The sequence below is a fragment of the Chanos chanos genome, chromosome 9 (assembly GCF_902362185.1).
Source record: "Chanos chanos chromosome 9, fChaCha1.1, whole genome shotgun sequence".
Lineage (NCBI taxonomy): Eukaryota > Metazoa > Chordata > Actinopteri > Gonorynchiformes > Chanidae > Chanos > Chanos chanos.
This window is the reverse complement of record NC_044503.1, coordinates 13,074,393-13,087,878: the sequence shown is the minus strand read 5'-3', so window position 1 is coordinate 13,087,878 and position 13,486 is coordinate 13,074,393. Positions and strand designations below refer to the sequence as shown.

At 42.1% G+C, this 13,486-nt stretch overlaps 1 protein-coding gene across 1 annotated transcript in view; it reads right to left on the bottom strand.

The window, feature by feature from the left end:
* Positions 1–4,322: 4,322 nt before the first annotated feature.
* Positions 4,323–13,486, bottom strand: part of LOC115820903 (forkhead box protein J3-like) — a 38,730-nt gene continuing 29,566 nt past the window's right edge. Inside the window, exons 8-13 of the mRNA XM_030784611.1 lie at positions 12,825–13,002; positions 11,132–11,611; positions 10,556–10,657; positions 8,457–8,648; positions 5,068–5,169; positions 4,323–4,522 (exon numbers count right to left, since the gene is read on the bottom strand). Coding sequence (XP_030640471.1) covers positions 4,410–4,522; positions 5,068–5,169; positions 8,457–8,648; positions 10,556–10,657; positions 11,132–11,611; positions 12,825–13,002 — 1,167 coding nt within the window. The 3' untranslated portion in view covers positions 4,323–4,409. The remainder of the gene's footprint in view (positions 4,523–5,067; positions 5,170–8,456; positions 8,649–10,555; positions 10,658–11,131; positions 11,612–12,824; positions 13,003–13,486) is intronic.

Genomic DNA, 13,486 nt, shown 5'->3' with positions numbered 1-13,486 from the left:
TGTAATCATGCTTAGCCATTAAACACAATAACACCCTTTTAGTGCAGTTATGGGTATACATTATGTGGGACATGAAATAAACACCAGTTAACTGTTTTTATTTTTGTCCATTCTGGTTCCCTTGTCTCTAATGTTAGAAAGAAAACCCTATGTAATGTTACACAAAGGCTTGCCACCCATTCATTGTGGAGAGAGTGGATGTGACGGACCTAAACTGGCCGAGCCGTGGCTCAAGAGCGCCCTCTAGCGATATTGAGACAATGACCTGTGGGAACATGATGTTCTTTCTTTCTTTGAACATGAGAACACATGACAACCACAGCAGAGGACAAAACCGCTCTTAAAATACCCCATGACACAGCAGATAAATGTCCATTAAAAAAAAAAAAAAAAAAAAGCAAATTTGTACTTTAGATAATACACGTTTGAATTCATATATTACAAAACAGTGAACAGTGATTGCAGTTAATTGGTGGAATTGATACTAAATTGTTTTGAATGAGAGGTTCAGCTCATTTCCAAGCAATAGTCAAATTTGGTGTTCAAGTAAAAATAGTAGGAGTGGACAAGAAGCACGTGATTCGAACTCGTGTTCTCTGGCGTAGTCTGCTCTTTCTTCGATCCACGTGTAAAGATATATATATATTTATATTCAAAAGCAGCAACCTTAGAGAGTAAGTCGGCTCTTACTGAAAAAGACAAAAAAAAAAAGAAAAGAAAAGACCCTGCCAATTAACATGACAACGCGGGAAAAGAGTTCAGGCAGGTAACTTACCCGATGATGCTAAAGGGGAGTCTTTGAGATGCGAGGAGCAAATCCACTCTCAGGTCTGCTGCCAGATGAACAAATCCCTCGGGGTTGATTAGTTGGCATTCACACCTAGAAGCCCACTCACACTGGAGCATGCGGTGGAAAAAAAAAAGGGTGGGGGGGGGGGGACGACAGGAGAAATACACTGGTCTTTGGCGTGGGGGGGGGGGGGACTCTAAGCCCGCCCTTATCCCCCTTCCTTACTCACCCTCCCGGGGTGCCCAGAGATTGATGGACGGCTTTGTCCAGCCGTTTGGTGTGAAAGGCCACCCTATAAAGAGGCACCCCCCTCCACCCCTGTTTAGGACAGAGGAAGGACTAGCCACGGGGGGGGGGGGGGGGGGGGGGAGGAGGAGGGGAGGTTCAATTGGATTTCACACCTGTGAAGAATCTCCGATCTCTTGTGTACTCCAAAAGAATTGAAAACGAGATGTAAGTACAGTTGGTCCTTTCCCAAACTGTGTAGAGGAGATATGGTGTGAGTTTTTTCTTTTCTTTTCTTTTCTTTTCTTTTCTTTTCTTTTCTTTTCTTTTCTTTTCTTTTCTTCTAATTGTTGTTTCTAAATGCTACTACTTGAGTGCAAAGTTGACATTTTCACAATCTAGTGAGACTGTCTACAGAGTTATCATTAAAGTATCAAAAAAGAAAAGTACAACGCTTGCGTACTAAGGGAAAAGTTGTGGGCACAACTCATAACACAAGTAGAAATGAGAATAAGAAAGCAGAAGCAAGACTCGAGATGTAAAAACAATCAATGACTTTTTTTTTTTAATAAACATGGAAACACTTTACTGTAGAACCGCGGTACAGAATAAAGTAGTGTGTCACACGAAACGCTGATGCATTATATATATATATATATATCTTTTTTGTTTGTTTGTTTGTTTGTTTGTTTGCTTTAAATCACATATATACAATATAGATATGTACATACTGCTTCACTCTCTGAAAGCACATTGACAAAATACTTGGAGATGCCCTCCGTTCGCTTAAATCCATCTTTTCAATAGTCCTAAACGTTTTTGAGGGCCTGAAAAGACATATTTACATGAAGCACAATAGCACACCAACACTGAGGAAAATAGGACCAGAACACCAGAACGTCTTGGCAGATTACTCATCTCATGTAAGTAGGCTTCTTTACGAGGTTAGCTCGTACTGGGACAGCCGCATTTTAAGTTTTAAATTAACACTTTCAAATGCAGATCTAGCTATTCAACACTCAGCACTTTTCATATGTTTATTAAACATTAATAAACATTAACTGTCAGGTTTTAGTATTTTCTGAAATTTGGCAAATGCAAACTCTGAATGCTTGGCTATGTTACTGTTTATTTTGCAGGCTTATTCTCAGACTGGTAAAATTTGAAGGAGTTCTAATAAAGATTGCAGACGACAAACTTCCAACGACCTAAACATGAACTGTGTGGGTGGTTTTTTTTTCACCTTTTGCAATAATAAAGTGACAAAAAAAATGAACCCTTTTAAAATGCATCAACCCAACAAAAGCTGCATGAATGCATCATTTCAAACAGAAACTCATCTCAGATTAAAAACAAACAACACCATACACTCAAAATTCCTCTGGCTCCATTTCTCACCTTTTTTTTTCTTTTCATTTAAACATTTTTTTCTCTTAAATTTATTTTTCACCTACTCTATCCTTTGTTTTTTTTTTCAAAGACCTCTGAATGTGCAAAGCTCGCTCTCCCTCTCTTTCTACAGGCACCCCTGGAGGTCACTGTGTGTGTGCCTAGGTCTCCCTCCACAGGCTCCTGCACTTGCTCTGAAAACACACACAGAGAGAGAGAGAGAGAGAGAGAGAGAGACAGAGAGAGAGAGAGAGAGAGAGAGAGCCATTCTAGTCTCTTTTAAACTGTTACATGGCTGTAGGTCTCTAAATATACACAAGGATTCAGATTGGGCTTTTGCAGTCATTGTAAACCTCAAGACAAATTCTTTCTGTTTTTTTTTTTCTTTCTTTCTGTTTTGTTAGCTTATTACTGGGTGTAATTTGCATGCCTTTTATCCACATTTGAAAACACATATTTATATATAATTAAGAATTTCAAAAAAATATTGTTGCCAACTGCCAAGCCCAGGATATTATAGCACCGGTGAAGAAGAGGAGGAGGAATACACTGCCTCAAAAGCCAACAGTCACTGTAGACCGTGCGGTTCAGTACAACCAGTATGTTTCATGACTGACGTGGCTAAATTTGAGCTACAGTAAACCTGGTCTGGTACAAGCAGCAAGGGGAGTGAACAGATAAAAAGGTAGAGAAAAGGTATAACTTCATTTGCCATTCATTCTCATGATGATTTGTTAACTGATATCAGTGACTGACTCAGACAAGCCTCGTTATTTGATTGGTGGACTCCCATAATCCCACTACAATCCATGAAACACTGGCTCAGTAAATAAGGAATATTAAAGAGGAAAGCCACAGATTAGATTGAAAAAAATCAGACAAATTGACAACAGACTGACATCACAGACAGCATAGCTAGTCTAAAAAGTTACAACAGACAAACAACTCCACTCAGTTTAGTCAAACAACACTAAAAAAAGAAAAACAAACAAACAAAAAAAAACAAATCCAAAGAAAAATAGAGCTTATATGGGTTTTAATAGTGGAGTCTACATGTTTAACGGGATATATAACTTTTGACTCAAGAGCTGAGACATAATGCGGGTAATCAAAAAGATGTGATACAATGCCAGATGATAAAACTTTTTTTAATGTATGTATTTCTATAGTCTTGCATATAGTGGAAGGTATAACGCCGGTTCACCAGGAACCAAAGAGTTAATTAAGTAATTAAAATCTAATCTGATGAGACACTGGCTTTGAGTTAAACCACCACTATCTAATTCCACCTTGTTTAAGATGTCCTTAACAAGCAGTCCGGGAGACAGATTCTCGAGATCTAAACGCTGTTTAATCAGCAAACACGCGTGTCAGCGCAGTTGTAGTGTCTATAACCGTATTAACGTGGTGCCCATGCAAACACACACATCCCAAAGTTATAGAAATCCACTATTTGCTAACATTTCCTACAGATACACTTTCACTGAAATGTTACTCAAAATCTTCAAGCTTCATCACGTGTTCAATCTTACAAACCTGTGCTAACAAACAGAAGTAAAAAAAAAAAAAAAAAAGAAAGAAAGAAAGAAAGAAGACAGATAGACGACTCTTATGACTCTTATCACAGGCAGCTTGTGTCTTCACCAGTAAACTATAAACCAAAGAAATTGCGCAAAAAAAAAAAAAAAAAAAAAAAAAAAAGGAAAAAACAAAACATCTTTGAGGAAGAACAAAAATGAGAGGAGGTCGCAGACAAAGAGGATAAGATTTGACGAGAAACACAAAGTATTTTCCTGATGGCGATACGCGACAGACGTTTTAATAAATATGATTGTCCTCAATGCAACTTTCAAGATTCTTTTACGAAAAGATCGGCAAGCTGAACCTCTGAATTCGTCCACACTCTGGAGACTGGAGTCCCTCCGCGGCGTGGTTGGGCCAGCTCTGAACTCCCCTTCTGGCTCTTGTTCTGAGCCCCACCTACAGTGTTCTTCAGGAGTTTGGGCTAGACAATAGAGTCCCAGTCAAAATCATCCTGGATGTCGTCAGCAGCCATACGCCGCATGTGGAAACTTCCGGCAGGCATCATGTGCTGCTGATTCATATGAGCGTGGTGTCCTACGAACCGAGGGATAAATATTTAGTAAAACCGACACCTCATTATTTCCAAAAACAAGTACTTAATTCCAATTCAGTTACTGGTGTCTCAACTGGAGTTGGATTCCACTCACACATTCAGAATAGCCAAAGTGTTTTCAGAGTGTATGATCAGTCACAAAAAAATTCAAAGAATTCAAGTTCTTGCAATTCAGTTTCTTCAACGGTTTTTTCAACACCAATTCCGATATTTCACTGCAATTAGGAATGATGAACCCATTCAGGAATTAACCCGTAATTTTGATTCTCGGGTAGTTAAGCTGTTATGCAATAAAAATTAAAAATTAGCGAATTAAATAGTTTTGTGGTTACACAAAGTCATTAACATATTACATACATGTATTCAAAACTGTTTATGTGAACATGTAACAGTGCTGAATAAACACTTTCACTATAGTTAAAAAAAGCAAAAAAAAAAAAAAAAGGAAGAAAAGAACATGGGCTAAACACATTCAACTCCAAGCTCTATTCAGGTCATAACTGTTAGAGTAGAAGGGCAGCAGTACCTGGTATAGACGGCCCAGTGCTGCTTATGGAGGGCATATGTGAATATCCAGTGGGGGCCATCATGGGAGACATAGCCTGTCTGGAGTCCATGTACATATTTCCTGTCAAATAAAACATACAGCACTGAAATTTTAACAGAAACATGAGCCATTAACTGTTAACAGCTCTCAATAGTGACTGCCCTCTGACCAGGGTTACCTGAACTTTGAGGATATGGATGGCTAGCTAAGCTACAACCCTATGCAGAAAAAGGAGGTGCCTTCAACACCAACAATGGATTTGATAGAAACAGGACCCCCATAACCCAAGCCCCAAAATGACTGTTGAAGAAGGGGAGGCCAATCTAGACGGTGAGTTGCCTAAACCACTTAATTTCCCCCTGGGTCTTTCCAGCAGGGTGAACAGATATACTGTTGATGGGTTTAAACAAGGCTAGATGCAGGTTGCTGTCACTGAAGACAATTGCTGAAGTGGAGGACAACTCAGTGTTCAGTACTTCACTGCAAAAAAGGTTAATAGAGGTTCCTGTATTGTGTTGTGCAGCGGTGGGAAAGAAGAGCTTAAGTGGTTGGTGATAGCTTGGTCTAAAACTGACATTAGCATGTATCCAGGTCACTCTCACCCCTTTGGAGGCCATTTGGGAGCAAAGAAGACACTGAAGAGGATAAGTGGTCAGTTCCACTGGTTGTGTATGGAAGCGACAGTCAACAATTTCAGCTGTGCCTACCCAATCAGTCAGGGGACAGCACCAAAACAACCTCCAACCTTGACCATCATGCCTCTGCCCACATTCACGGTGCCCTTCAAACAGATCGGGATGGACCTGGCAATGTGCATCATAGCACATCACTACATACTGGCCCTGACTGATTATGCCACCTGGTACCCAGAGACTATTCCCCTCCACAGGGCACTGTTCACCCATGTCCTAAGAGCTGGTGATGGTCTCCTCTTCTGTGGTAATACCCAAAGCTTCTTGGAGATCAGGGCACACCTTTCAAGGCCAGGGTAATGAGTGACATGTGTCCTGGGGGTTTACCATGTCCATACATGAGTCTGCCATGCCCAGAACCAGTGGCCCACAGAACTATTCAACCAAACACTGAAGTGCAAGCCATAGATGGTGATTAAACAGGATGAGTGGGAATTCATTAATCTCTCTTTGCCATCCGAGAAGTCCCACGTGTTTTTCTCCCTTTAAACTTCAATACAGTCAAAGACACTGTGGGTTACTGGGCATCGCCATCAAGCAAGACTGAGAAAGTCAACCAAACACAAGATCAGGGAACTTGTGTGAGTGGTGCCAATTATGTACAAAGTCAGCCAACCTGGATATCACCAACAGGGCCAGATCTACCACCTGAATCTCACAGAGACATGGAAGGGGCCCTTGCCTCTAGTATCAGGTTTGGCAAACACCCTGTAAGACACTGTAACCCACACCATGCTGACAAATAGCGTCTGACAGCCTCTCCACTAGAAACAACAAGTAAAGGAGTTGACAGATCCTTTCAATAATGCTGATTGACAGCCTCTCCACCAGAAACAACTGGTAGAGGAGTTGACAGATCCTTTCAATAATGCTCTCTCCACCACCACTCCTGGCAGGATGCATTTTATTTAACACAAAATCCACACAACCCCTACAGTCATCCACTAAGGACACTGGGTCAGACATCTAGATGAGATGTACACCATGCTTGAAGATCACTGCTGAGCTAACTAAAAGCCAACAAATTGCATTCCAGGATTCTCAGAGGCATAGTGCCTGGAATATAAAACTGGACAGGTCTCCTGAGGCTTCGAGGCAAAAATCAGAGGCCATCCGAAATCTTGCAGAACCAAAATTCTCTTCATTGTCATTCCAGCCATATTTATTCACAGTACACAGTGGGACGAAATTGCGTGTTCTTGGGACCATGGTAAGAAGCCGCTGAACTTCACGCACACCACCATCATGAGCCATGGACCTGACGTAGCCTCTGCACTCAGGGGCGCACCGCCATAATGATCGCCGTGGCAAATTTCATCCTCTGCATTTAACCCATCCATGGGCAGTGAACACACACACACACACACACAAGGAGCAGTGGGCAGTGAGCACATGCACTAGGAGCAGAGAACACACACACACACACAAGGAGCAGTGGGCAACCACAGTAACTGGGGAGCAGTTGGGGGTGTTGAGGGAGGGGAAAGTGCTTTTCATTCACTCCTCCCGCCTACATTTTTCGTACTGGTCCAGGGGATCGAATTGGCGACCTTTCGACCACAAGCCCGCTTCTCTAACCTTTAGGACGCGGCTAAAGACAAAGCGAAAGCATTCTAGGACTCATGGGCCACCACACGCATTTCAGGGAGCTTTCTCTTCTGTAGTCTCTGCTCCTTCAGATCTCACCGAAAAGGGCAAGTCAGAGACAGCAATGTGGACTGAGTAGTGTGAGCCTTTCCAACACTTCAAACGGCACTGACTACGAGCACAGGTCACCACACCATGGCCTCTGACTGGCCAAAAGCAGGCAGATACTTCAGAGACTGGCCTGGGGCATGTCTTGTCACAAGTGTTTGATGGAGAAGAATGCTGAATCTCCTTTAACAGGCACAACCTGTCAAAGGCAGAAACAAACTATCCTGCAGCAGAGAGAGGGATGCCCTGGTGATCCTGAAGTTGAGGCATTACCTAACTGGTCATTAGCTCACTTTAGTCACAGATCATGCTCCACTGTGGTGGATGGCTCAGGCCAAAGGCATTAACGTGGATGTAGCTACATGGCTTCTCTTATTCTAATGCTTTTCACTCCAGATGTAGCAAGTGTACAGTGTCTCCCATGGCAATACTAACTGTTGTAGGGAAATATACAATGCATCTCAGATTCACACTGCTTCCCTAACCCTGGTACAACTGTGTGAACTATCTGAATCCTGTGGATATTTTATATGAATTGAATATAGACATGAATATGTTTCATCTCAAGTATATATTAGAGTGTTTCTGTCTATAAATTTGTTCAAGCTGTAGATGGGATTTATTTTTGTCACTCAGTCAATAGTTCAACTCCTTGTGGGCACTTGAAATAAACTCTGCACAACTAAACCCCTACTCTTGCTGAATTATTACTTTTTAAAATCAATGGATATAGGTGGTTCTGCAAAGTCTCTCTCTTCTTCACTGATGGTCTCCTAGCTACATGCCTTTTGGTCAGGTACATGTAATCCCGATGGATTATCTTTTGACGGGGGGTGGGGGAGGGCTGAATGACTCACGCCACTCTCACCTGCACTTCAGACATCATCGTGACTCAACCCGTTTGTAAAATGAAAACATCCCACATGGTATTTTTTCCCCCCGAAAATCTGACTTGCTCTGTGTATAAGTGTCTGTTTATACCTGTGTTGATATGCTGGTTGGCTTTGCTGGGGTGCAGTGGTGTATGGCAGACAGGACTCTGCACAGGGGACTGCGGTGGAATGACTCCAGTGCGGGCAAAGAACTGGTTGATGGAAGAGCAGAGGTCCGCTATCTGACCCGGGTCCAGTGACCAGTTGTTTAGATCAGCCTGTCTCATACTTTCCTTCAGATCTGAATTAACGACAAAAAAAAAAAAAAAAAGACCAACTAAATAAAAACACGTTGCAAGGGCAACATTCATTTTTTTTGACGTGGGACATCATGACATTTACCTGTTTATGATTTAATCTTTAACGTGACGTTTACCATAGGGGCAAAATGCATCATGGTTTATGTTTTGAATTTGAATGACTAAATCTATGTGCAACTGCTGCTCCACCAAAAACAGTTACTCATCGCTTTTTAAAAACCAACACCAAAAGACACCGCTTTATCTGTCCTGCTGTGAGAGCGAGTCCGAGCAGTATGAGCGAGATTTTGACTCCTCTGGCATTTAAAAACCATTGATTTGGAAATTTAACACCGAGACATCCACCACTGCTGACGGAATGGAAAATCTGTGAAGAGTTTGATGACATTTTGGGTCTTTAAGGAAAATAAGTGTTTTTTTTTTTAAGCAAAATACCAGTAAATGAAAACAGGAGCACTTGGTGGAAAACACATCTAAAGAATCACCAAACGTAAGAGATTGAACTTCCGCTTTCAGTAATTAGTTGACATATCAGTGCATATGACGGTTAATGACATAAGTTCTGAAAAAATCATATGTGACCGCATACATGATTTAAGGGCACATTTGCAAAATTTTTTATTTTTGTTTTATAACAAGACACTAAAGTACATATTGAGAGCTACAAAATGAGGTATCACTTGCCAAGATTGACCAAATACTTTGGTCGTAACGCTCAATAGAAAATTATGATTTTGCAAACTGCATTTCTGAGAAATCAGCCTTTTTCATTTTTGCATACATTCTCAGCACAAAATCTACTTTTAGAAAAGGAGCTGATGCTTTAAATGGTTAGATTTGGATAGTGATTTACTCTATCAGTAAGTTAATTTTGTGCAGTGCTGAAATAAAAATTAATTCATACATTTATAGAAAATATGAAAAAAATATATATATATTCAAGATAAAGCACTAATTTAGTGGTAAACTGTGATACTTTTCTTTACTGGTCTCATTCTCTGCATATCTTTGCATGTCCCTTCATCATTCCGTGACTTCAACGCATTAAAAGATGTTCTCCCTATTGTTTTCAATCAAAGATAGTGGCAATAACGTGTTCAAAGTGGCACTGCTGTGATTCTCACCTACTCAGCTCTGACTGACAAGCTATCCTAGTATGCAATTGCCTCTGAAAGGCTGGAGGACTAATGGCTGCTGATGGCTGGAAAATCCTTCCCATTGTTCTTGTGGGTGTTTATTTGCACTTGAATAGTTGGAGGACTACCTGGGAGGACTACATGGAGTTGGGCAATTGTTTCAGCCACAGTGACTGGCTAGGCTCATCACTGTGTTACTACACCAGAAAAGAAGAAAAGCGATTGAACTCCTACCACCGAAGGAGAAAAGCAATCAAATCTCCCACCGCAGGAGAAGGACATACTTTCCGGTTTCAGTCATAAATCCAGTATTACTTAAATTGCGTTTTTATCAAAATTGCTTTGTATTGCAAGTTGACAACACAGCGAATGTGAGAGGGTGATCTTGAACTGCATGACGGTATCAAAAGACGGAAGCACATGATGTGCGAGCACATGGTTCAATAATGCAACAATAGGAAATTGATGACATTTTGACCCCTGACCCCTGTCGGTTCTTGGAGGACCAATTTGCCTAAATATTTATTATTTTTTCATATTTACAAATCACTTTCAGTTTCAAAAAGAGGGCGAATGATAAGCACTTCAGGAATTTGAATCCACCACTATCTCATTTTTGAGAAAATACTGATTCCCCATGGTTTTGGTGGCATCCTTTAATGCCCGCAATGTGGAGGGTATACTTGCGTCGGGTCAAATATTAAGTTCTACAAACACTGGGAAGGTTAAAAAATTAGTTCCAGTTTGATTACCCTGGAACGGTGACAAGTCCACATCAGCCCAGTTGTAGCTGCTAGCGATGTGGCAAATTTTTTTTAGTGCGTCCAGGTTATGATACCAGTCTGAAGGAAGCCCTACACACACACACACACACACACAGATAAAACACAACAAAGGAAAAAGATGAATACATAAACTGATAATAGCTTTATTTACTGACAGAGTACTTTCTAGACCTCTAGGATGATTAGAAGAGAAATAATATAATAGAAGTTTGAGCCACGATAAACCACTTAAATTAAAAAAAAAAAAAAAATCTCATCATGAAAGTCGCATATTTTGTTACAAATATTTCTTTCAACCACAAGAGGTCACTGTGTCATCACTAACATTGCACTGAGCACCTCACACTTCAACAAAGAAAAAAAGGCAGATCTCTAAGTCTGCTCACTCATGCGGTGGAGAAAATATTGAAGAAACATAAAAAGAAGGTTGGGATTAAAGAAAACAGATATTTTAGATTCTATCTGATACTAAAACAAGATCTGAATCTAAAACATTGTACATTTAAATTAGAGAAGAGGAAATCCTACGTGACATTGACTCACCGGTGTTGCAGGTCATCTGTTGCTGTGTGGAGTGGGGCGAGTGTGCGGCTGAGACGTGATGCTGGTGGTTCTGTTGATGCTGCTGGTGGTTGTGATGAGGAGGAGGAAGATGATGATGATGATGGTGGTGGTGGTGATGGTGGTGGTTGTTCGGGTGCTGAGCGTGGGGGTGGTGAGAGGGCGGGGCGTGTTGAGGCGCGTGCTGGGTCATGTGCTGAGCGTGGGCTTGCGCGTGCTGGGACGGGTGCGGGGGGTGATGCTGCGGCCCGTGCCCCGGGTGCTGCTGGGACAGGCTCTGTCCGTGAGGGGAGTTGTGTGCGCTCTGAGTCTGGAGCGCGTGCGGATGTGTGTGCGTGACGCTGTTGCTGCTCTGGCTGTGTGGGAGCGTATTGTGTGTGTTGACTGTCGTATTGGGGGAGTGCTGGTAAGAGCAGGAGGTTCGACTCTGTTGAGAAGAGTCACTGGACATGTTCATGAGACCTGAGGTAAAACACAGACGCAAATCATTCAGTAAATGGCTTACGGTGTACCTGGTTAGCCAGTCTTTGGCTTAATTTAATTTTTGCATACCGCAGGTTCACATTAACAAACAGTCTTACTGACGATCAGCAAAAAAATGAGAGGGAATTCCATTCATATTGCATGAGCAGAGGGAAAAAAAAAAAACAACACGTTCATAGTTGCTCAACATTCAGCTGTCCATATGACCACAGAGTCAAGTGTGAGTCAGTAACCTTAGGTCAAAGCCTTGGTATGAAACTGTCCAAATCCATTCCCTGGCTAGACAGACTGTGTGGGTTTCTTTGTCTGCAGATCCCTGCCCAAGCTTTCAAAAACCACTGTTCAATGACTCATCGCATTTCTGCATCCCAACACAAAACGACAGCTAGCATGCTAACATGCTAGTGCCAGGCCTTCTCCCCAAGGAACAGCGCAGTAAAGCTGTTATGCTGTGTGTCTCGCAGTCCCTCGACCGTAAAGCCATTCTAGGAGACACCTCATGAGAAATTACCTCAGACAAGGACTCGCCTGGCTGAGAAAACAAAAAGAAAAAAATATTGTAACGCAGTGAAATGGCTTACAGGGAAGAGGAAAGCTTATTGACCTGAGCTGAATATTCAGAGAGCAATTAACAGAGACCTGGAAGCAAAAAAGCCAAACTCATTAGCTAATATCAAAGCCCGTGGGATCAGCTTCCAGTTGAGAGCACAGAGGTGTAAATGTGCTCTTAATTACCTGTCCTCATCTCTCTCCACACTAAAAACACTTCCATACACAGTGAATAAAGCACTGTAGGAGCTTTGCAAAAACGAATTTCCTCAAACTCAAAGAGAGACTGCAACCAGTCCCAGTATTAAAGAAAGTTGACAGGGACTTGTTTCTTTTCGTTTGCCAGTGGGCTTGTTCCGGCACCAGCAAACACCAGCCCGCTTGATATCAAATCTCTTTTTGTAAGTGATCGGATCTTTTGTGTAGTCATGACATAGTAGGTCATCCGAACACGAGAAGTCTTGTACAGTGGTTCTGCGTTAATCAGGTCTGTCAGCCGGCAAATAACCGCAACTCGCTGGATGAGCCTGTTTTGCGAGAGCTTTGTCATCAGAACCGTTCCACAGCACTGTCTTTGGGACCATCTGTAAATGTGTGGTTTTGACATACAGGTATGTTCACGCGCGCACGCGCTCTAACTCACCTTGCTGATTGAAAGACTGCTCAAAAACGGACTTGTAAAGGCTACGGAAGGAGGCACTCAGATCTTCAAAGTCAGAGTAGAGCAGCTGTTTGTCACGGTCAGTCGGTACAGTGTAGAGAGGCTGTGCCGTAGCCTGCAGACTGAGAGACTGGGACGCCGGCTCCGAATGAACAGAGCCCTGCAAACAGAGACAGAGACAGAGAGACAGAGAGAGAGACAGAGAGAGAGAGAGACAAAGAGAGAGATGGGTGAAAAATATATTAGACATAAGTGGGTGAGGGAGGAAAAAAGGTGAGTCTCGTTCTTTACACAAGCTACTTTCATCCTGCGCTGACTGACTGACCTCTACACCTCAGACAAGTGTATCCTGATGAGTTGTGAAATCACCTCAAGCCTGAGGGGGAAAACGAACCTCAGTGACGACTGTGAGGAACATCATTTTCTTTCATGCATCATTTTCTTTCTTTCCAACCCACTCATGAGTCAGCGATGAACAATGGAAGCCCCGTCCACACACTGATGTAAACTTATTACATATTGCAACATCTATCAAAACTTTTCCACACTTTGTGAGTGTTATGTGGATGTACGTGTGTGCGTGTGTGTGTGTGTGTGTGTGTGTGTGTGTGCGCACACGTGCGCTCAGAAAAACTGTTGATGAG